Below are 22,221 nucleotides of genomic sequence, written 5' to 3'. Positions count from 1 at the left end.
CCCAAGTGCTGGGATTAAAGGCATATGCAGCCACGTCCTCTGGACTTTTCTGAAATTTTAATGTGAGAATTCACTTGTTGAAATTTGCTATTCTTGCATATTAGATTGGTACCTTTGAAAAAACAAAATTCAAAAACTACCACATACATAAGGAAGTTTTTGTATTCTCCCTCTAGGAGGGTTTACTTACTCTGAGACACCTTTAATACTGTTACCAGGTTGCCAATTTGGAGCAATAGGGTCCCTGCTGGTGATTTTTAATTTTTTTAAAAAAAGATTTACTGCTTCTCTTACTTAAATTATTATATGTTATATCTCTGTGTGGGTATGAGCACATGAGTTCATGTGTCAGGAGAGACCAGAGGTATTGGGTCTTCATAGAGTTAGGTGGTTGTAAGCCCCTGATGACTATGCTGGGAATTGAATTTGGGTCCTGACTCTTGAATTTGACCTGACTCTTAAACACTGAGCCCTTTCTCCAGCCTTGTATCTAATCTTAAAGCATGGACAGCTTTAGCCATTCTCCTTTCTCAAACATATATGTGTTACTGAGGCTAAAAAATAAACTTACTCTCAGTGAGCGAGACTCAAATGTTATACTAACATGTCAGCCAAAAGCTTTGACTTGAACTTTTGAGTTGTCTTCCCAGTTTTATTTTCGTTATTAGTTAACAGTGTTGAACTTACTTCACTATTGTTTTAGATGCCAGCACGGCCAGTGCCCAGTTATATTCAGAGGCCGGACTATGCTGATCATCCCTTAGGTGAGTCCTGCTTGTCTCACTGCTGCGGTTTGCAGTTTGTGGGCTTGATTGTCACGGCAGGAATGCTCTTCCTGCTCAGTTTTCAGTGCTGGAGTAGGATGTAAGCAGTTCTTTTTTTAAAGCCACATTAGAACTTTTAAGATAGAGATCTTCCCCTCATATATTAGGAATATATCCAATTCTGAAAGCAGTGTTTTTGTGACTTATGTGTACGTAAAGGCTACATTCAGAAAAATACTGTATTTTGTGTTAAATGAGCTACCAGATGGGAGGGAAAGGTTTTGATTTTCTTTTTGCTGTTATGTAAATTAAGGCAAAAGTAGATTCTGAAGGCCTGAGTGAGTGCTGTACTAGGAAAGCTTTGGCTGTAGCAGTGCAAGAAAGAACAGTGGGTTCTGCTAACGACAGCTGTGATGAGCGTGACGCTGACGCTCATTGATAGTGTGTGTCCAGCACTGTGCTAAGTTCTTTGCACGTGTTACTCCATTTAACACTTTCAACATTTCTGAGGCAGGTTCTGTTGTCTTCTCTATTTTATAGATAATATTAGTGAGACATGCAGAGAAGATGAGTAATTTGCCACACAGGTCAGTGGACTTAGTCTCTGACCTTTGGATTTGTACAGTATTTAGGTTGGACTAGGTGCTAACTGTTTTTGCATGTCAGAAATGAGGAATGGTTGAATACCAGCAGTTTTAGTTTAAAATTTAAAATATTTACAAATTTTTGATCATGAGACATGATCTTACTACCAGCCGAGGCTGGCCTCACATGTACAGTCTCCTTCTGTCCCCGCCTCCGGAGTGTGGGATTACATGTCTGTGTCACCGTGTGCAGCTAGTGTGCCTCCATATTGTTAGCTGCATTGTTCTTTAAGACTCAGGGAGCCACAGTATTATTTTTCTATGTGTAATCTCAAAATTTAGTTAAAGTCATTATAGATAAATATAAGGAAAAGACAGTAGGAATGATAGAATTATGTGAACTTTTATAATTTTATTATTCTCTTTTGAGTATAGTAATAACTAATAAATTTAAAAAAATATATTAATAGAATAGTGTTATGCATTGAAAAGAAGCCCTGCTTCCTAGAGGCCTTAACATTCCTTAGATATTGTGAGTATAGATCCAGCGCTGGTTTATATACAGAATGAACTCACTACATATACCTTTTACATTTTAGTTTTCTTTTAATGTTAATCTATTATCTTGGACGTATTCCATATGAGTTCATGTAAGTTCTTTGGTTCTGTAATTTTAATTTCATTTTGTGGGCGTATCATAATTATTAACCAGGTCCCTACTAATGAATGGTTAGATTATTTCCAGGGTTTTGCTTCTGTGAATTTGATTATAGTTTCTATTTTTGTATTTTCATCTTTGCCTACATGTAAGAGTTTTTTTTTTTTTTTTTTTAATTGCCTAAAGTAATGGTTTGGATTAAAGGATATATACATTTTTATTTTGAGATATTAGAAATTTCAGAACATTTTGCTAGTTATTACTCATTAAAAACAGGAGCATGCTTCTGATAGAACATATATTAAAATTGGAATGATTCTGTGAGGATCAGCACGACCCTTGTGGCGGATGACACACTTTCGCCAGGTGGTCTAATTAGAAAAGCAAACAGGAGAATTGGCTTCTCTCCCATTGTCACCATGTTGTTTTCTGTCAAGATTGTCTGGTCTTTATAAATCTGAAAGCTGAAACATTGTATATATTTTTGTAGCTTACATCTTTAAATTAAAAGGTCTAACATCTTTTTATGTATTAAAAGTTATATTCTATCATTTTGAATGTCTTTATATTTGTATCTTCTTTTTCCATTAGACTACTAGATTTCTCCCCTAATTTACATTAACAATGGTATATATGATACAAATGTTTTATCCTCAGCTGAACACTACTGTTTTGTCATTGTATAATGACATACTTTCAGCATTTGTGTATGTAGTAAGATAACTATGTCTTGTATTATATTTAATTGTTACACGTCTTTGATTGGTGTTTGATTAATGTTTGACTAATCATGTGCCATGGCCAAACTTGGTCATTAGGAACGTTTTCATATGTGCATGCCTTGTTGCTGTCCCCTTTGCCTTTATTCAGGATTTTCCTGGGTTTTGTATGTTTCTTTTACTGCATTAAGTTTATAATAAGCTTGTCTTGATATCTAAAAATAACTTGTTGGCATTTTAAATTAATGAATTAATAATACAGATTAATTTTGGGAGAATTGATATCTTGATATTTAAGTGTTCTATTCAAGAATAGGGTATGTGTTCTGTTTTATTAACCTTTCGTGGTTTAAAGTGGAGTTTGCAGGGTTCCTTTTTGAAGCTGTTTTATTTTTTTATTTGTTCTGGGTTCTTCAGTGTTTAGCAGTTTTTAGCTTGTTTGTATTCTGGTGCAGTTAGTGCTTTGACATCTTAACTGCTAAGTTGATAGATGCTTACTTTCATCCATATGCCAGGTGCTTCTTTTCTCCTTGGGCTATGTATTATCTGAAATTGATGAAGCTTTTATCTTTCCTTGAAGTTTTATGTTTTCTTTTCTTTCTGACATTGCCAGAATAGCATTATGCCAGAAAATAATCATTCTATGACATTCATTCTTGATTCGACATTTATATTTTAAGGTGGTAGCTGCCCATGTTATGAGGATTATCATTCTGGATAGTCATTTATTTTCTAATATTGAATTAATAACCCTATCTTTTGATGTGAATTGGGGGCTGGAAAGCTAAGTGGTTAGCAGCAGTGTCAGCCCTTTGAGAGGACCCAACTCCCTGTAGCTCCTGTTTCAGGGGATCCAGTACTGTGTCTGGCCTCCACACACCTGTACACACATGTGGCATACTCATAGAAAAATTGTAGAAAAATTTGTTGGGTATTTATTTTAGAGAATGCAAACAGGATTGCTTTGGTACATTGCCCCAAGATTTTGAATTAATTGCTATGTTACTGTTTCTTTTAAGTCTATATAGAACTTGAATTAGACTAATTGCATTAATGAAGACTATTTGTGCAGTATTTCCCAAACTTTCAACTATAACTCGAGTGAGAGATGGGTTTTATGATATGATCTCTGTGCATAAGAACAGTAATCAGATACTTCACAGCAGTATTTCCCTGGGGCTGTATAATATAGAATCTGATACCTTTTCACTTTTCAAATGTTAGTTAGAGCCTACTGAAAGTCTTAAGCTAGGATGGAGAGATGGTTCGGTGGTTAAGGAGCACTGCTGCTCTTCTAGAGGACCCAGGTTCAGTTCCTCTCACCCTCCTCTAAGTTCCGGGTGACCAGATGCCCTCTTCTGATCTCCAAGGCCACAGGGCTACATGCAGAATGTCTATGCACAAGAAACTAAAAGAAAAACAAAAGAGCAAGAGAGCCCAAGAGGTAGTTTGAGTGGCATTGGTTTGGGTTCTGGTTTTATGGCAGCACTAGTTGATTAGTTGTTGTAAGTAAAGGTGTGCAAACAACCGAGCCCTCATTCAGCAGATCTAGTAGCTCACTGCCTGGCATGCAGTGAGTGCGCTGTAAACAGTCAGTGATTCCTAGTAGAAGTTTTAGAAATGTTTTCTTTATAATTTCTTCTATTTCCTTTTTGTGTTGAAAATATGTCCATTCCCACCGCCCCGCCCGAGAGCTAGCAGTGAACATAGAATCAGCTGTCAACACCTTCAGCAAATAACATGCTGTTGACTTGTACTCTTTTGTGTGTTGTGGTTTTACTCACTCATTTTCCATTTCAGGAATGTCTGAGTCTGAACAGGCTCTTAAAGGTACTTCTCAGATTAAATTGCTCTCATCTGAAGATATAGAAGGGATGCGACTTGTGTGTAGGGTAAGAGTTACCTTTTTCTCTCGGGTACAGCAGGGTTAAGAGCACAGACAGGGAGTCTGATTTGTTTACCTTGTAAGCTCTTACAACCCATCTCTTTTCACTTACTTTCAAAGCATCTTTTTATATTAAATACTTTTTATATTAAATTACTTTGATCAGCTGCGTATTGTTTGCATGAACATTTACTGAACTGAAAAGATTGAAAGATGAGCATGACTTTAAATTCTCATCATCATCACCATCGTGATCATCGTCACCACCATCGTCATTATCTTGGAACTCACCCTGTAGACCAGGCTGGTCTTGAACTCAGAGACCTATCTACCTGCCTCTGCCTCCTGAGTGCTGGGATCAAAGGCGTTCACCACCACGCCCGGCTTTTTCATTTTTCTTTTTGCAGCATTATTTTTAAAGAGTGAAATTTTATGATACTTGTCTTTCTGCATTTATAAATATTCTATCACAGGACAGAGACCAAGGCTCCCCCAGGGTTATACTAAAGTCTTGTGAGAAACTATGTTTGGAGTATGAAGGGATAGGTGAGCTAGTTAGCTGAAATCATATTTTTTCTAAAAAAGGAAAGCCTTAGATGTTCACCTAGGGCTTTTGTGCATTATTTGAAAGTGATTGAATGCTAATTTGGAGAGTTTAATATTTTTTCATTTGCTATGATTTTTTTTTTTTTTTGAGGAAATCACTGTTTCCCTTCATGCTCCCCATTTTAGAAATGTCAGATTAGATTATAATCAACCTTCATTAGTTAATGGTTTACCTGATTTAAGATAAGCATCTTCATAAGTTTATTAGTAAATCTGTTTATCCCAACTTTTATATAAATTTGTTTTTACATTTATATATTTTTTAAATTTAATATTGCATACAAAATGATATCAGATGATTTCATCTGACTGATTTTTCACAAAATCAAAGACAGGACAGTGTATAGGTTCTATTTTATTTCATCTTGACTGTACTTAGTTTTTCTTTTCAGCTTGCCAGAGAAGTTTTGGACATCGCTGCTGGAATGATTAAAGCAGGTGTAACCACTGAGGAAATCGACCACGCTGTACACTTAGTAAGAACTTTACTTTTTTACCTCAGAAGCTTCAGATTACTAGATGTTTTTAAACAATGCATTGTTTTAAATATGGATAGCATTTCATAGCTTTTATTGTATGACATTCTGACAACTGAAATTGAAAATTTTTGGGGAAAATCTTTTTTAAATATGTATGGACATGTTTGTATTTTTTTTCTTACAACTTTATTTAAAAAATAGATACATGTACAGATTTTTAAGAGCATTTTGGCATAAAACTATATGGATATATTTTTGTCAGAACTTGATTTTTTTTAAAGGTTTGATAGTATGCATTGAAATCTTACTAGTTACAATAAACATAAAGTACATGTAAAACAAAATGTAGCATGGAAATAGTCAAAGTTTTTTTTGGTGTGATGTTTGTATTCTTTATTCCTTGTTACTGTTAACTAATAGAGAATAGTAAGTAATAGTAAGTGATGATCAAAGTGTTTTTTTAAAGATTTATTTATTATCAATATAATTATTTATTATCGTTATATGAGTACACTGTAGCTGTTTTCAGACACACCAGAAGAGGGCATCACACCCCATTACACATGGTTGTGAGCCACCATATGGTTGTTGGGAATTGAACTCAAGACCCTCACAATAGTGGTTTAAAGTATATGTGAAGATATGTGTGGCTTCTATGCAAACAGTACACTGGACAAAGGACTGGAATGTTTACAGATTTTGATAGCCAGGAGTTGAGGTATTCAGTCCTCCACAGAGGACTTAGACAAGACGGTGTCTGAGATGCTGAGATCTAAGAGGGCGCTTGAGATACCTTATTCTGAAACTTCAACCTTTTAACTTAGCTTTTACAGAGTTGATGCACCAGTGTTTCCAACCAACTATACTACTGTGCCATGTATTCTGACACACTAGCTGTAGAAACCAGACTAGGAATCAATATTCCTTTGTATACACAGAAAGAAAGGCAATAACAGATCAGATAGAGGGATCGTCTCTTAGTCAGTGTTCTCTTGCTGTGAAGAGATGTCATGACCACAGCAGCTCTTAAAAAGAAAGTATTTAATCTGGCCTTGCTTACTTTTGCAGAAGGTTAGTCCATTACAATTATGGTGGGAGTAGGGGAGAGGGAGAGAGATAGGGATAGAGATAGACAAAAGGGGAGGATCTAGGGGAGGAGAGGGAAAGAGAGCCTACCTCTAATGACATACTCATCCAACAAGGCCACACCTCTTCATCCTCCAGAATTCTAACACTGGTGACTAAACATTCAAAAATAGGAGTCTATGAGGCTTATTCAAACTAACATGGTCATCTTAAGAAAATCCTCACTAACAGGGCAATAAATAGATCAGATAAATATTTGTAGTATATATGACATAGAAGTAACTTTCTGTTGTAAAATAAAGATTGCTTGTTAGAGTCTTAAGATGTGGACTGGTGCATCCATCCTATGGCTAAGTTCACAGAAGAGTGTTAGCAGTTTAAATCTTCTGATGCTGGGTTCTGAAGATGTCTCTATTCACCCATTATATATGAAGTAAGGGTAAGGATGAAGCTGACATTTCCACGGTATTTCCATGATGATGTGATTATGAATGGGGACAGCTTTCCTGAAAGAATTTGACCATATGTCTTGAGCTTCTAAAAGTATTTTTAAAATTAAAGATGTTGCTGGATTTTTTTTGACAGTTTGGAATTTATTACATTTATTTATTGCTTGATTTGTGTGGGTGGGAATTAGAAAAGTCAGAAAAAAAAAAACTCAAGAAAATGAGTTCTGCCCAGTCGTGGGGTCTTGAGGATGGATCTCAGGCTGTCAGGTGCTTGCAAGTGCCTCCACCTCCAGAATCATCTGTTGCACTGGCCTGAGGTGAACTTCGATTTGGGGTATTGTATGTAATAAAATGTCGTGAGTAGACATTTTGAGCACCTCCTGTGTGGGTCAGATACCTTCACATTCAGTCATTAGATGTCACCAGCATCCTCTGGAAGTAGGTGCTACTGTCACCCCCCATTTTATAATTATGCAAGGTCATGTGACTTACAGAGGACAGCACTGTGATAGGATCACTGCAGAAGTGCACCCACATCAGGGAAGCACACCGAGGGAATGCCGCTGCTTGTGGTGAGAGTTTTTTTGGCTGAGGAACTCCAGGTAGACTTCAAGGTAGAACTTTAAGTAGTTAACTACTTAAAGATTCCTAGAAGTAGTGGAATTGCTAGTAAAATTATGGACTATGCCACAGTTAGTCTTTTGTGCACAAAATACTAGAACTACACAGTAGCAGGGCACAGAACTCACAGCACACTAATGGCTGCTGCGGAAAGATTCAAACAGCTGCTTTCTAAGTCCACAGAATGTAGTGATAACAAATATTGCAGAGGGTATTTTACCATTTCTTTTTTCTTTTTTTAAAGATGTATTTATTTTATATATGTGAGTACACTGTAGCTGTCTTCAGACACACCAGAAGAGGGCATCAGATCCTGTTACAGATGGTTGTGAGCCACCATGTGGTTGCTAGGAACTGAACTCAGGACCTCTGGAAGAGCAGTCAGTGCTCTTGACCACTGAGCCATCTCTCCAGCCTGTCCATTTCTTAATCATGTACATACTCATTTCCTGTTTGTGTGGATTAGTGGCCTTAATACAAGAGACTGTTGTTGAAAGTGCCTGCCAGTATGTGTTATTGTTTCTGAAAATGTTTCACAAGCAGTACTTAAGTCAGTGGAATCCTCACGACATTTGTACGTATTTGTATTATGTCAGTTTGATTCTCTTTTGCATGAGGACCATTAAACTGGTTTGCATATGGTGTGTTTAATTGGCATACAGCCTGCGAGGCGCTGAACAAGATATTTCTGCCAGCAAGGCATGGTGTCATCATATGCCTATAGTCCAGTTTCTTAGCCTATAAGATCTAAAGATCTAAAGCCCGGCAACGTGTGTATACAGTTCATGCACATACACATGCACACACATACATAAACACCTATCAATATTCTCAAGTAAAATATAACAGTTCTTTATAGTAGCATCTGTCACAGAATTCTTTAGACTTTATGATCTGATTCATTGTATGCACAATATTTCCTTTTGTACATTCCAAATTGTTTTCTCTGTATTTTCATTTACTACAGGCATGCATTGCAAGAAATTGCTATCCTTCTCCCTTGAATTACTATAACTTCCCAAAGTCTTGTTGTACCTCAGTGAATGAAGTCATCTGCCATGGGATTCCAGACAGGCGGCCTTTGCAAGAAGGTGATATTGTTAATGGTAAGACATGTCTGTGCCATTGCGAGCAAAAAACAAAACAAAACAAAACAAAACAATAACAAAAAATTTCAGGAGTCTGTTAAGTGGTTTCTGTTTTTTTTTTTTTTTTAAACTTGAATTTTTCCTATTAAAACTCAGGTGTTGCTCAAAATTGAAGGAACTCTTATTTTTCTTTCTCTTTACCTCCCTTCTCTCTTATCTATCTACCCATCTATCTGTCAATCATCTGAGACAGAGTCTGTTCTGGAACTGACATTGTAGACCAGGTTGGCTTCGAACTCATAGACTTGCCTGCTCCTGCCTCAGTACTGCCGCCCAGGAGACCTATTTTTAATGATTGTATTTGTGTGTTGCCTTCAGTATATATTTAGTATGCATTCTATACAACCTGTATTTCTTCACAGCATATTTTACATGTGATTGGTAAGTAGGCAGGAGAAATCAGTGTAGAAGTAATATTGAGCTTATTATATACTTTTTTTTAAACCAACATTTACTGATGGTTATATAGAGATCAGGGTAGGTTTTCAGGAGAGATTTTTGGGGAGACCCTTAATTTAGTTTATAAAGACCCTAAATGAAGGGGAACACTCCTGCAGAAGTGCTTTTTAAAATGGAATGGCCTTGGACTCCTGCACTCTGCTGTTTTGGAAACACTGCCTGTGTAGGGGAGCCACAGTAAGTAACATTTCCCTTTGGGATTGAGTATATCAGGGAAGGGCTCTCCCCTAGAGAACAGTAATCAACAGTCCTACTCAGCAGTGAAGCTGGCAAGCTACCGCATATCTCAGCCAGATGTGCTCTGGTGAATAGAAGCCAGAGGTTATAGGAGTAACCAGCCACTTTGACTTGCTTTAAGAGAGTAATGCATGGGCCAAAAAGCCATGGCTGCCCAAGTCAGGCCACAGGGGAGAACCTGATACTAACTACCATTTGGCTGAATGGACAGAAACAGATGGTACGGTAGGTTCTTGTCTTTACAGCCACAGATTAGTGCAGCTCTCAGTTCTCATCAGAGAAGCGTCTTTTTGTAGTAGATGGTGATTAGCACAGAGACTCATAACTAGCCAACATGCAGCGACATATATGAGATTGGGATATCTATATCACACTCTTATCCCCTTACCCTGCCCCACCCCTGCCCAGGCTCAGGGATCATTTCAGAAGAGAGGGCAGAAAGCTCCCAAGAGTCAGAAATTGTAGACATCTGCAGTGAAACAGCTTTGACTGGATATGACAGGGATGTGAATTCATAGCACCTGTGACTATATACACAGACCTTTACAAGATCAAGTCAGCCAAATTCCAGCAAGTGGGGCGACCCTTAGCTGAGGAACATCACTGGCTTCTGAGGTAGGCAGAGTCAGGAGTGTGGTCCTTGAGATGCTTCTCATTCTCCAGGAGATGGATGATCTTTCACCTATACATACACAGCAGCACTAAGACAACTCTGTGTTAAACTCACACAAACTTGGGGACATGAGAGAAATGAGTAGAGCATGAGTTTAATCAAAACACGTTAAATTCATTTATGATGTTCCCAAACAATAAAAAAATTTAAAATGGTAGGCTTCCCTAGACATGGTCATGTGTGTATAATGTATATAATTCAACTTACATGTTGAAATGCTCATAATGTAAAGCGTGCATGCATATGAGTGTGTTCTTGTATGTGTTCACCTGTGCATACTTAATGTGCATACCAGAGGTTAACTTTGGGTGTTTTTCTCCCATTCTCCACAACATTTTTTGAGGGCTCTCTCACTTAACCTAGAGCTTACTATTTTAGGTAGATTGCTGGCCAGTGACCCCTAGGATCCTCCCTGGGCACTGTTCCCCCAGGGCTTGGGTCCCAGGCATAGGCTGCACACTTGCTTTTTACATGGATGCTGGGGCAGGAACTCGGGTCCTCCCTCTTTCTCAGAAAGCACATTCTCTGTGGAGCGCCCACACAGCATTTTCACTACTAATGAATCTAGTGTTTTTAGAATCCAAAGAAGCAGAAATCCAAATGTTAGAGACTGCACAGATTGAGTAGATTAAATATAATACTGCCTTTATTATAGTTATTGACTTATTCTTGTTTATAAACATTTCATAAGTTTTGAGTTCAGCCTTGATTTTCATATAAACTAACTTTATCTTTTTCTCTCTTACTTGCAACAGGGTCTTGCTATATTGCTTTCACTGGCCTTGAACTCAAAGAAATTCTCCTGACTCTGCCTCCTCAGTATAGGATTAAATGTATGCACCACCACACCTGGCTAAACCCCATTCTTTATGTGTTATGTGTATAGCATATGTCACACTGCAGTGCTACATGTTGCCTGAAATCTGTAATGTAAAGATACTTATGCAGTGTGATCTATATAGATAATGTGGTTTATTGTAGCGGCACGATGGCATCTTTATTTTAAGCCTGGGATGAAAGATGGATGATGCTTACGGAAGAATGAAAAACAAACAGGGTTTTTAGAAATAAACTACAAGGTAAACTTTGCTTGTGTTCCAGGTGGAGGACAAGAGAGCTGAAGATAGGGTGAAATGTTTCTTGTTTAATTTCAGAACTTAGTGAAATCATCAGTTCAGTGTCACTAACTGGGTTATTACTCTGTCTTCTCTGTAACGTCCTGCCACACAGGACCTCACTACTGTCTTAGAGCCCTCCCCCACCCTGTTCTGCATGGCCACGCTCCTCCTCTGCAGTTTTTCAGTTGAATCTCCCCAGAGGGTTTCCTCTCAGGCAGCTGTACTGACTGGTGCATTTGAGAATGTAGATGGTACTGTTTTCATTTGATTGCATAAGGATGTTGTGCTTGGTTTTGAAATAGAAATGAACATGGGCATTCTGTCTGCCTCTTCCTCCCCTAGTGGACATCACTCTTTATCGAAATGGCTATCATGGGGATCTAAATGAGACCTTTTTCGTTGGCGATGTGGACGAAGGAGCACGGAAACTTGTCCAGACGACATATGAATGCCTGATGCAAGCCATCGACGCAGGTCAGCCAGCGAGTCTGCAGTGCTGTCAGCTTTGATTTGGCTTTCAGATTCTTTTCACTTTTCCACTCTCATAGGAAAACAGGATAGGGATTTGGGAGGATGGGGATGGAGCCTTCTTTATGATCATCTCTCCTGATGCTTCTCATAGCTCTTTACTGCAGTGTCCTCAGTACTTTAGGGTCTTTTTTTTCTTTTACTCTAGGGTGTATACAGGTAGTGTATGTGCTTAGGTCAGAATCTGAATGTTCAGTCTCTCTTTTCTTCATTTCTGTTTCATGTGCATTGGTGTTTCCCTGGCATGTGTGTCTGTGAGCTGTTGGATTCTCTGGGACTGGAGTCACAGTCGTGAGTTGCCATGTGGGTGCTGGGAATCAAACCCTGGTCTTCTGGAGGAGTGATGGAGCCAGTGCTCTTCATCACTGAGCCATCTCTCCAGCTCCTGCTCGATATCTCTGAATTTCCTGTTTTTTAAGTTAATGCCTTCGACATATATCTATTTACCTGCATATAGTTGTACCTCGTTTAAAACACGTTTTAAAATTAGACCTATGTATGTGTGAACATGGGCATATAAGCCACTGCATGCCTGTGGGTGGCAGAGGACAACTTGTGGGATCCTTCCTGTCTCTTGGGTTCTGGGGTTGGAACTCAGGTCATGGGGCTTGGCAGCGAGTGCTCCTGTCCAGTGGAGAGTATCTGAGGGCCCTGTGCACGCTGGACCGCACGCAGTTCACCACCGCCCTGCCTCCTGGCTTCGGCTACTAACATTGCTGCCATATGGCTGTCGCCTTCTCTTGGTATAGGTATTGTGGTGTATAATGTTATTCTGGACACTGGTGGTTTCCTGCTGCTATAGTACCGCATTTAAGTGCATTTCTCTAGGAGTTTTCTTAGGCTTTGTTCATAAAACTTGTCCTGGCCTTTGTTGTTGTTTTTGGGGATGGCAGAACAGGAAAGGCCTGTGGTTGAGACTACTGATAAAAGGATAATTTGGGAGCAATTTTCCAGAAAGTTCCACAGCCTCTGAAATTGTATATTTGTTGTGTTATCCTTCTCACCACACACTATTCCCAGCAGAACTGACCTGTCAGAGGCAGAGTATTGCACAGAGTGGGGTTCTTTGACAAAGGCATGGTTAAGTCTCATAGCATTGGTCCGTTTTGATAGTTTTCAGTGCACTGTTCGAGATACAAGAAATGATGATGCTTTTACTGAGTCACATAAAGGCTACATGGGTTAAACTAAGACAAGTATTAGTGTGGGGAAGCTCCTTCCCCAAGTCTAGTTACTGTTGATGACTTAAAACTTACGAATTTTAGGAGACATTATAAAAACTTTCATGTTTTTATTTATGGAGCTTCAGTTTTCCATTATTTTTAAGGTTTTCAACCAAATAATTTGTTCAGAAATGTTGACTCCTGTGGCTGTTTCCTCAGACATTTAGTTATATTATTAATCATATGGGAAGATTTGTATCCTTTAGGGGAGTTTTACTGAACCCTGGATGAGGCAGCTTAGTAAGCTGAAGAAGAGAGTGGAGGTGTGGAAGAAGGAAGTTCTCTGCCAGCTTGCTCTCGTCTAGCTAGTAAGCCATACCTTCACTAGTGTTAGAGCCTACCTCTGGATTCCAGCATATCCTGAAAACCAGCTGACATCCAGTCATTCTTGGACTAGATGAAACATGGCCTGTTAACTGTTCTGAGTTCCTGTCCATTAGTGAAAAAGGCTAAAACAATGTGTTTACTATTCTATTGTTAAACGTTTGTTCTTAGAGAAAACTGAAGGTACTTGCCTTGATTGACCCTTTGGTGTTCTCCTTCTTTTGTGTTAAAGGATGTATTCCTGATTTTGAATCAGCTTTGTCCTTTACTGGCCATCTGGATTTCCCTGGGCCTTCACTGTAGATTGAGGCATGAAAAAACAGGGTTCACCAAGATCCTTGCCACAAGGAAATCAAAACCAACTGTTTTGTTAAGTCTGCCTTTCCTCACAGGTCTTTCCTCTTTCTTTCAGTGAAGCCTGGTGTTCGATACAGAGAACTGGGAAACATCATTCAGAAACACGCCCAAGCAAATGGATTCTCAGTTGTTCGAAGCTATTGTGGGCATGGGATCCACAAACTTTTCCACACAGCCCCCAATGTGCCACACTATGCCAGTGAGTGCTGTCCTAATCCTCGGTTGTTTCTATTTATGAACAACTCTTTAAGTGTTCACTAAAGAGACACATCAGCTCTGAGTATCCCCTTTCCCTCCCGATGTTACCTGTTCAAACCCAAGTTGAAGCCTTTCTCACATGGCAGTCTAAAGTAGAATGTTCTCATCTTTTCAGGTCACCCTGGGATTACCTCCTAGTCATACTATGTCAGGAGAGGAGAAGCTTAGACTTTTGGTCTGCCATCTTGGATTGGCATAAATCACCTGCATTTGTTTCTATTTGCAGAACTTTAGTGATTAATTATATCTGACTGCAAGGGAAATAAATCAGAAGTGAAATCTAGTTGATGTTTTTGGAGAAATGTAAATTGATTTTGGCAGTCAGTACAAACAGTTTCCTGTTTCTTAGGTGAATTCAGTTCATCTTATTTGGTTTGCTGGGAGTTATTTGTGTATTTATTGGCTTAAAGAAGAATAAGGTACTTGTTTCATGTTGAGCATGGTGTAGAAGAAAGCTGCAGGAAGTCTAAGACATTGTACTCCAGCCATTTGCAGGAGTGTCTGTTATCAGTGTTATATGAGTGTATGCAGTTACACACATTCTTCCTCTGTCTCAGAACCTCTCTGAAAACACTCAGTAATGTCTGTTGAGTTTTCTTATTGTATAGTAGCAGGGAATGATGACATCCAGGAATTACTAACAATTGAATTGACACCTGAGAAGCACTTAGAATTCTGCCTGACCTTTGTGACCCAGTGGTTGGAAAGACAGTGATGGTGATACACATTTTATCATCACATCTCTAAATCATCATTTCTCAGCTTCCTTTATTATTCTAGGGTTGAGGTGAACAAGGACTGTGCTGCTAGTCAGGCAGTACCACTGAGCTACATCTTCAGCTTCTTTCAGCCCTACTTGTAAATGCAAATTATATGTCACATAGACTTGTCACTGCTCAGAATTAAGCAGTCTAATGAAAAGTGCCAGGGCTGACCTTTGGGACTGGGTTCTCTCTGACTCTGGAGTCAGTCTTTTCTCCTGTATTTAGTGCTTCCCACAGTAAGGACTGAAGCATTGGTCACTGAGTCCTGGGCTTGACTGAAGCACGTGGAGGAAGAGATGAGAGAGCACTGCAGTGGAGGGAGTCCTGCAGATGCTAAGCTTGGCTCCAGGTTGCATTGAGGGTTAGGAACAGGCAGTGTGAGAGAGAAAAGGTGCCCAGAGAGGAAACTTAGAGATGTTGTGGGAGGTGCTCTTACCTACATGTGATACCACAGTTGAAATTTCAAACACACAGCAACTGTGACTGTTCACATGGGGTCTGAGGAAGCTTGGGAAGAGAAACCAAGGCAGAGAGGGACTAATTGGGAAGCAGAAAAGGGGAGCTGAAAGTCTAGTGGGCTAAGTAAGATCAAAGTGCATCGCATAGAAGTGTGGTGCTGTCATAAAGTAAGATAGGAAAAGTGTACACAGACACATGCAAATAGGAATGCCACGAAGCTGGTAGTTTGGGAAGACTGAGTCGGCAAAGGTGTCTAGGTTGTCTTAGAGTGGAAACTACTCAGTACAGTTCATGGGCAGTGATGCTGGGCAGTGATGCTGGGGCCAACTGTGCCCTAGGTCATGACTGAATAAAATGAGAGGAACCCAGTGGCAGATGCAGGGGCTCAGTCAGGACTCACCTGTTGACCACAGCCTTGCACAAACATTGGAAAAAACTAGCAACTGTGTGTGTGAAACTCTGAAACTCTGAATGAAGTGTCTGTTCCATTGTCAATAGTGAAGTGCTGAGACCACAGAGAGGGACGCAGAGGCAGCAAACTGGCCAAGTGTGGGTTGGTGAGGCTGAAGACAGTGGGGTGGGAGAGCCAGTGGTGCTGAGGCAGCAGAGGTACCTGTTTCACATTAAAACTTAATGATACAGAGGAGAGGCCTGGAGACAGGGTTTGATGATTAAATCCAAGTTGGACTCCCTGCCTCCACATGACAGCTTATTACTGTGAAACTCCAAGTCCAGGGGATTTGGCACCTTCTTCCGGCCTTCGAAAACACTGGGCACATGCATGCTTGCACAGACATACATGTAGGCAAAATACCCATATACACAAAATAAAAATGAAAATTATAAGAAAAAATCTTAAGAGGAAACTGAAACAGGAAGCAGTATGTTATTTCTCACATTTGATGTGTTTCCGAGTCATAATGGTAGAAATTGTGGTGACAGCACCCTACACTTACATGTGCACTGAAGTTACTTTAGAGAGGTAGAAGGTACAAGCTTTAAAGACAGGGTCTTTCTGTATAGCCTTGGCTTGCCCTGAAGCTCATTAGACCAGGCTTTCAACTTGCAGGGGTACTCCTGCCTTTGCCTCCCAAGTCTGGGGTTAAAGATATGTGCTGCTATTCTCTGACTCAAACTTTTGCAGTTTACTTGGCAATCTGAGGCAACCCTCAGATAACCTGTGTTTGTTCAGTGAGTTGTTACCAATACTGAAACTTTGATTCAATATTCTTTGACACAAATAGTAGAAGTCACAGCCTTTTAAACAAACAATGGGAGTGGTGGAAACAGGACTGGAGTGTACTTTCTACATTACCTATGTCCTGTAGCAGGCAGTCTGAGGTACAGAGTGCTTTAACACTGTAGTAGCCTTGTTAAAAGTAATCAGTGGGATTTAAGTCTGTAGTCCTTGGAATATACTTCATGTATTCTAATATCTAAAGTTATGTAAGTTATTGAGATCTATAATTACCCACTGTTTTAGTTTTGAATTTTGCAGTGTTTTTTACATTGAAAGTCTGTTTCTGTTGCTGGGGTAGCATCAGACAGCACAGCTGTAGGGTCTCTACGCCTTTTCTGTGAACACCACACAGGAGTTCTTAACGTTGTCTTTGATACACGGACTCCTTGTAAATCAGAAGTTGCAGGCCTTTTTGAAAGAAAGTTCATATTATTAGAAAATCTAATTTTTATAAATTACAAAATTATAAATTTTAAAATATATTATAAATTATAAAATTAATTATAAAAACCAATTTTTATAGTTCTTAATTGATTATGCTTCCAAGAGTTGATGTGAGTTTGAATCTAAGATGTGGAGTTTTCAGTGAGTGTACTTTTGAAAATGCAAGGCATTTTCAGAGCAAGGCCTGTTGTCCAGTAAGAAGGCTAGAATGGAGGTGTGTGAGTGAGCCTCTCCATCACACGCAGCCTTTGACCACTGAGCTGGAGTAGGTACAGCTTATTCCTGCTGCTGCAAAACCTCCCTCAGGAAAAAATTCCCGTGTTTGCCCTCTGGTGGCCAGCCTGTGCAAATGTTCATGTAGCTGTAGTTCATTTTTTCATACTTTAAAATTTTAAATTTAAGCCAGTGGTCTGTATTTGTCAGAGTCTTTCAAAAAAGACTGTTTCCAGTTTTACATTCTGACTTTGGAAATGTAGTAGGACTGGACATGTCTCATGGTTGGCCTGAAAAATACTATCTGTGGACTTGGACAAAGGCCAAACTAAATTTAGAGTATGAAATGCAATTTGATTTCAGATAGAAAAAAGTCTCACCATTATTTAAACAAATTGCCTACTATGCACAGTTTTGTTTCCATTTTGATAAAAGATTGCTTACAAACCTTTGTTTCTATACTGTGTGCTTAATTATACAAGCATACTCCTCTTTTCCAAAGACTTCCAGTATATGATACATGCCACTCAAACTTCCCTAACTGATTGATGATGGGATTCTGTTTGACAGCCAATAACTCCTCCAACATGCCTCCCCCCCAGTGGTGGGGATTCAGGTGCACCCCACCACAGCCAGTACTGCTTGCCCTTTTAATCTATATTAGCACAAAATATTGTGCATTTGTGTTAATCAATAGCGGTGATTGTATCTGAAGCCGATTATCCCTGTATATTATTGTAGAAAGCATAGGCCTAGAGTGAACTAACTGACTGCAGTCAGCAGTATTGGTGATGGCCTTTTCTGCTGGATGACAGACTGACCTGTCAGTCCTGTGTGACTAAACAGGGAGCTGTTTAGTTCAATGCCTGTTTGATGTGGTGTCTTTTGACACATTTTCTTTTTAATTTCAGAAAATAAAGCAGTTGGTGTGATGAAGTCGGGCCATGTGTTTACAATTGAGCCAATGATTTGTGAAGGTGAGTGTGTTATCTAATACTCTTGTGTCTTAGGGTTTTTTTTTTTTTTTTTTTTTTTTTTTTTTTTTTTTTTATTGCTCTGAAGAGACTCTATGAGCACAGCAACTCTTATAACAGAAACATTTAATCTGGGCTGGCTTATAGTTTCAGGGTTTTTAGTCCATTGTCCTGGCAGGGAACGTGGCATATGTGCTGGAGAAGGAGCTGAGAGTTCTACATCCATATTGGCAGACAACAAGAAGAGAGAGACACTGGGCCTGGTTTGAGCATCTGAAACCTCAAAGCCTACACCTAGTAACACATTTCCTCCAACAAGGCCACATCTACTTCATACCTCCTAGTAGTGCCATTCCCTGGGGACCAGTCACTCAAACACATGAGTCTGTAGGGGCCATTCATATTCAAACCAATACAATTTATAACATTTCTTTTTTTCCTTTAAATTTTTATGTATCCATTTTTTGCAAGTGCACATACTGGATGTAGAAGTGGAGCATGTGTGGAGGTTGGTTCTCGTCCATGTGTGGCCTAGCAATCTAATTTAGGTTGTTAGATACAGAGTCAAGCACCCTTACCTGCTGACTCACCAAACCTTGTAATGTGTTGAACTTTTATGTATATCTGGTTACTCACTAGATCAGTAGCTGGTTCTCTTTTTGTTTTTTCCTTCTGCTTCATTCTCCTCATTGCACTTGATTGGTAATTTGTAGAGTATTGAACAAACATCCTAAGGGTTTTTAATAAGATTTTTTTCTATATGGTGATTCATAAAGGTCTTATCAACGATTTGTAATAACAAGATCATACATCATCATCTGTAGAAGTTCTTGATGTAGGAGGGTGAAGAGGAGACACAGTTACACAAGTTAATTTCATTTTTGGAGAAGGTGTTAGAAGAGGAAACATCCCAGAAGAGTGTATTTGCCTAGGCCACCCAGTGGCTTATGTGGCAAAATTTACTAGACTGGTGTCTTAGTCAGGGTTTCTATTCCTGCACATCATGACCAAGAAGCAAGTTGGGAAGCAAAGGGTTTATTCAGCTTACACTTCCATATCACTGTTCATCGCCAAAGGAAGTTAGGACTGGAACTCAAGCAGGTCAGGAAGCAGGAGCTGATGCAGAGGCCATGGAGGGATGTTACTTACTGGCTTGCTCCCCCTGGCTTGCTCAGCTTGCTTTCTTATAGAACCCAGGTCTACCAGCCCAGGGATGGCACCACCCACAATGGGCTGGACTCTCCCCACTGGATCACGAGTTGAGAAAATGCCTTCCAGCTGGATCTCATGGAGGCATTTCCTCAACTGAGGTTCCTTTCTCTGTGATAACTCCAGCTTGTGTCAAGTTGACACAGAACCAGCCAGTACAACTGGTGAGCCATCTGGCCCTTCACAGACAGCACCCAAGTTTTGAAGTTTCATGCTGTATCACAAGGAAGTACACCATAGACTAATCTCTGTTAGCCATTCTCTTAAGATCCTCTGTGGTGGCACAGGCTGTAATGGTGGGGCATGTTGTTGGGAGCATTTATCAGATTATAACTGGGAAATACTTGTGCCAGTTCTTATTGGATTTAAGCAGGACAGCATGTCAGCACTGCTGGCCAGTGTCCTGAGCCCTCTGTTGCAGTGCACCCTTTCCAGGTCCTCTAGGAATACTTAGTGACCAGAGCTCAACCTCACGTCTGTTTCTCAGGAGCCCTCTACTTTGTGAAATTTGTCTCTCATTGGGACATGAGGTTTGCAAATTAGGTTGGGCTGGCTGCCAGCAAGCCCCAGAGAGGTAATGGTCTGACCCCCCCCAGAGCCTACTAGGTTTTTACATGGGTGCTGGGTAAGAAACTCAGTCCTCATGCTTTTAAGGACTTTGCCAACTGAGCTCTCTTCTCATATTTAGCCCTCAAAACCCATATTTTTCTTTGCCACTCTTTGTCTGGTTATAAGGATTTTATAGTCTGTCTGTTGTGTGCCTGTCAGTCATTTACAGTTCACGAGTCCCAGCGGTGCAGGGACTTGTGTTCTCTGGGCTAGTTCAGTCCAGTATTCTGGAACGTTGCCAGTTCTGAGTGTTTGCTCAGTTTTGTGGGAGGAGTTTCCGTGTTTGCTGAAAGAAAGTCTGATACCTTTATTTTGGAAATGCCATTTTGATTTGATATTGAGAAATAGAAAAATTGTCAAATTGATACACATGAGGAAATTGAGACATTGTTACTTCATCCGTGCTGCAGATGAATGAAGCTGGAAGAACTTTGGCTAAAATAAGTGTGAAAGGGATCTTGCTAGCGAGTTTGACTGTTTATTTCCTCTGGTTGTGTGCTTACCAACGTCTGCATGTTCAGGAGTGTGACTGACAGAACTAAGCGACTGTTCTTGCTTGTTCAGGTGGATGGCAGGATGAGACCTGGCCAGACGGCTGGACTGCGGTGACGAGGGACGGGAAGAGGTCCGCCCAGTTTGAGCACACCCTGCTGGTCACGGACACTGGCTGTGAAATTCTCACCCGGAGACTTGATAGCTCTCGGCCTCATTTCATGTCCCAGTTTTAATTTCTCTCAAGATGCCTAACATTCAACACCATCTCGTACTGTGCATTTTATTGAAAGTACAGAAATGAGGTTTTGTTTTTTTAAATCACTTGTTTTGTTTTGACTGTGGATAAGAATGGACGACAGCATTTGGTGTGTGTCCTCCAGAGCTGAGAAGAATAAAGGAAACATTGCTCACTTCCTTCCGTCCCTGGCCTCACCCCCTCAGTTTTCTGTACTGTGTTTTCTTCTTTGCCCCTTGAGCACTTTGACCTAAGTCTGCTTCTCATTGCTTAATCACTGCCACAGACCAGCCAAGGCCACACCAAGGGCCAGCTGCTTTCCAGGAGAAAGTTGAAGATGAGAAATCTTGAAACTCTGGTAACATGTTGCTCCAGATTTTTTATTATATATTGATATATATGGAAATATATATGCATACATTTTAAATTCCATATATGTGATTACTGAACACTATATGACCATCGGTCTGGGTTGATCTGCTTTGACAGAATATCTGCTCTCATAAATGGATCCATAAGGAGTTAGTAATTCCTAGTTAGGACCTGGTCTCCTCTCACCCCCATGCTGATTATTTCTCGTCTGTCTGTAGGGAGGACTCCGCTGCAGTGTGGGCTGTATGTCAGTGAGTGGCTAGATCACTTGAGAGGTTATCAGACTTTACAAGGTCTGGGGTATGGTGAAAATAGCTGTGCTGCAGGCATTGGCTGGCAACCGGGGGGGGGGGGGGGCTAGTTTTACAGTGCACTGCTACTTCAGACCTCTGTTTGGTCAGAACAGGGCACACCTCTGGAGCACACAGAAGAATGGCAGTTGTCTTGTGGCAGACGATGGGGAAGGGGAGGGTTTCTGAAATGTCCCCAGGTGTGAGCATAGTTAAGGTGGCTGTTAGTTTTACTATTTAGTAAACTTAACAGAATGAGAAAGGAGTGTGTTACAGTACTGTAAACACTCAGTATGCATGCTGCTATCCTGTTTTGCAAATGCACCTCACCTCTGTATAATTGAGTCTCATCAAAATGACCATGGTACCCAGAATCTGGGCTCCTCAGTGGTTGTTCAAATGCAAGTGTGTGGCAGTGGAGACACACCAGATGATAAAGTTGTCATGAGAGTATCCTTGATTTCTGGGTGTCTCATGACCTTATTGAAGTATAATTTGATACCACTGACACATACTTCAAGACATCTTTCCCAGAGTGCCTCAGACCTTATTGCTTTAAGAGAATGTTGATAATGTTTTCATGACTTTATTTTAATGATTTAGTAAAGTGATTGAATCTGGTGTAGACTTCTGGGTGTGTTGTGTGTGTGTTTAAAGTTTTTATCAAACTGTAATATGTGAATGGAATGCCTTGTAATATGAATGTTAATATAATATGTAAAGGGAGATTAAACGTTTGAA

At 39.9% G+C, this 22,221-nt stretch overlaps 1 protein-coding gene across 1 annotated transcript in view; it reads left to right on the top strand.

Annotated features, from left to right (window-relative positions):
- The window catches only part of METAP1 (methionyl aminopeptidase 1), a 32,142-nt gene extending 9,921 nt beyond the window's left edge, over positions 1-22,221 (top strand). Inside the window, exons 4-11 of the mRNA XM_080916400.1 lie at positions 704-764; positions 4,526-4,617; positions 5,609-5,692; positions 8,819-8,957; positions 11,829-11,960; positions 13,974-14,117; positions 18,208-18,273; positions 20,653-22,221. Coding sequence (XP_080772526.1) covers positions 704-764; positions 4,526-4,617; positions 5,609-5,692; positions 8,819-8,957; positions 11,829-11,960; positions 13,974-14,117; positions 18,208-18,273; positions 20,653-20,816 — 882 coding nt within the window. The 3' untranslated portion in view covers positions 20,817-22,221. The remainder of the gene's footprint in view (positions 1-703; positions 765-4,525; positions 4,618-5,608; positions 5,693-8,818; positions 8,958-11,828; positions 11,961-13,973; positions 14,118-18,207; positions 18,274-20,652) is intronic.

This window comes from Micromys minutus (assembly GCF_963924665.1).
Source record: "Micromys minutus genome assembly, chromosome: 4".
NCBI classification, from domain to species: domain Eukaryota; kingdom Metazoa; phylum Chordata; class Mammalia; order Rodentia; family Muridae; genus Micromys; species Micromys minutus.
Note: the sequence above shows the minus strand (reverse complement) of the source record. Positions and strands in the feature narration are given on the sequence as shown.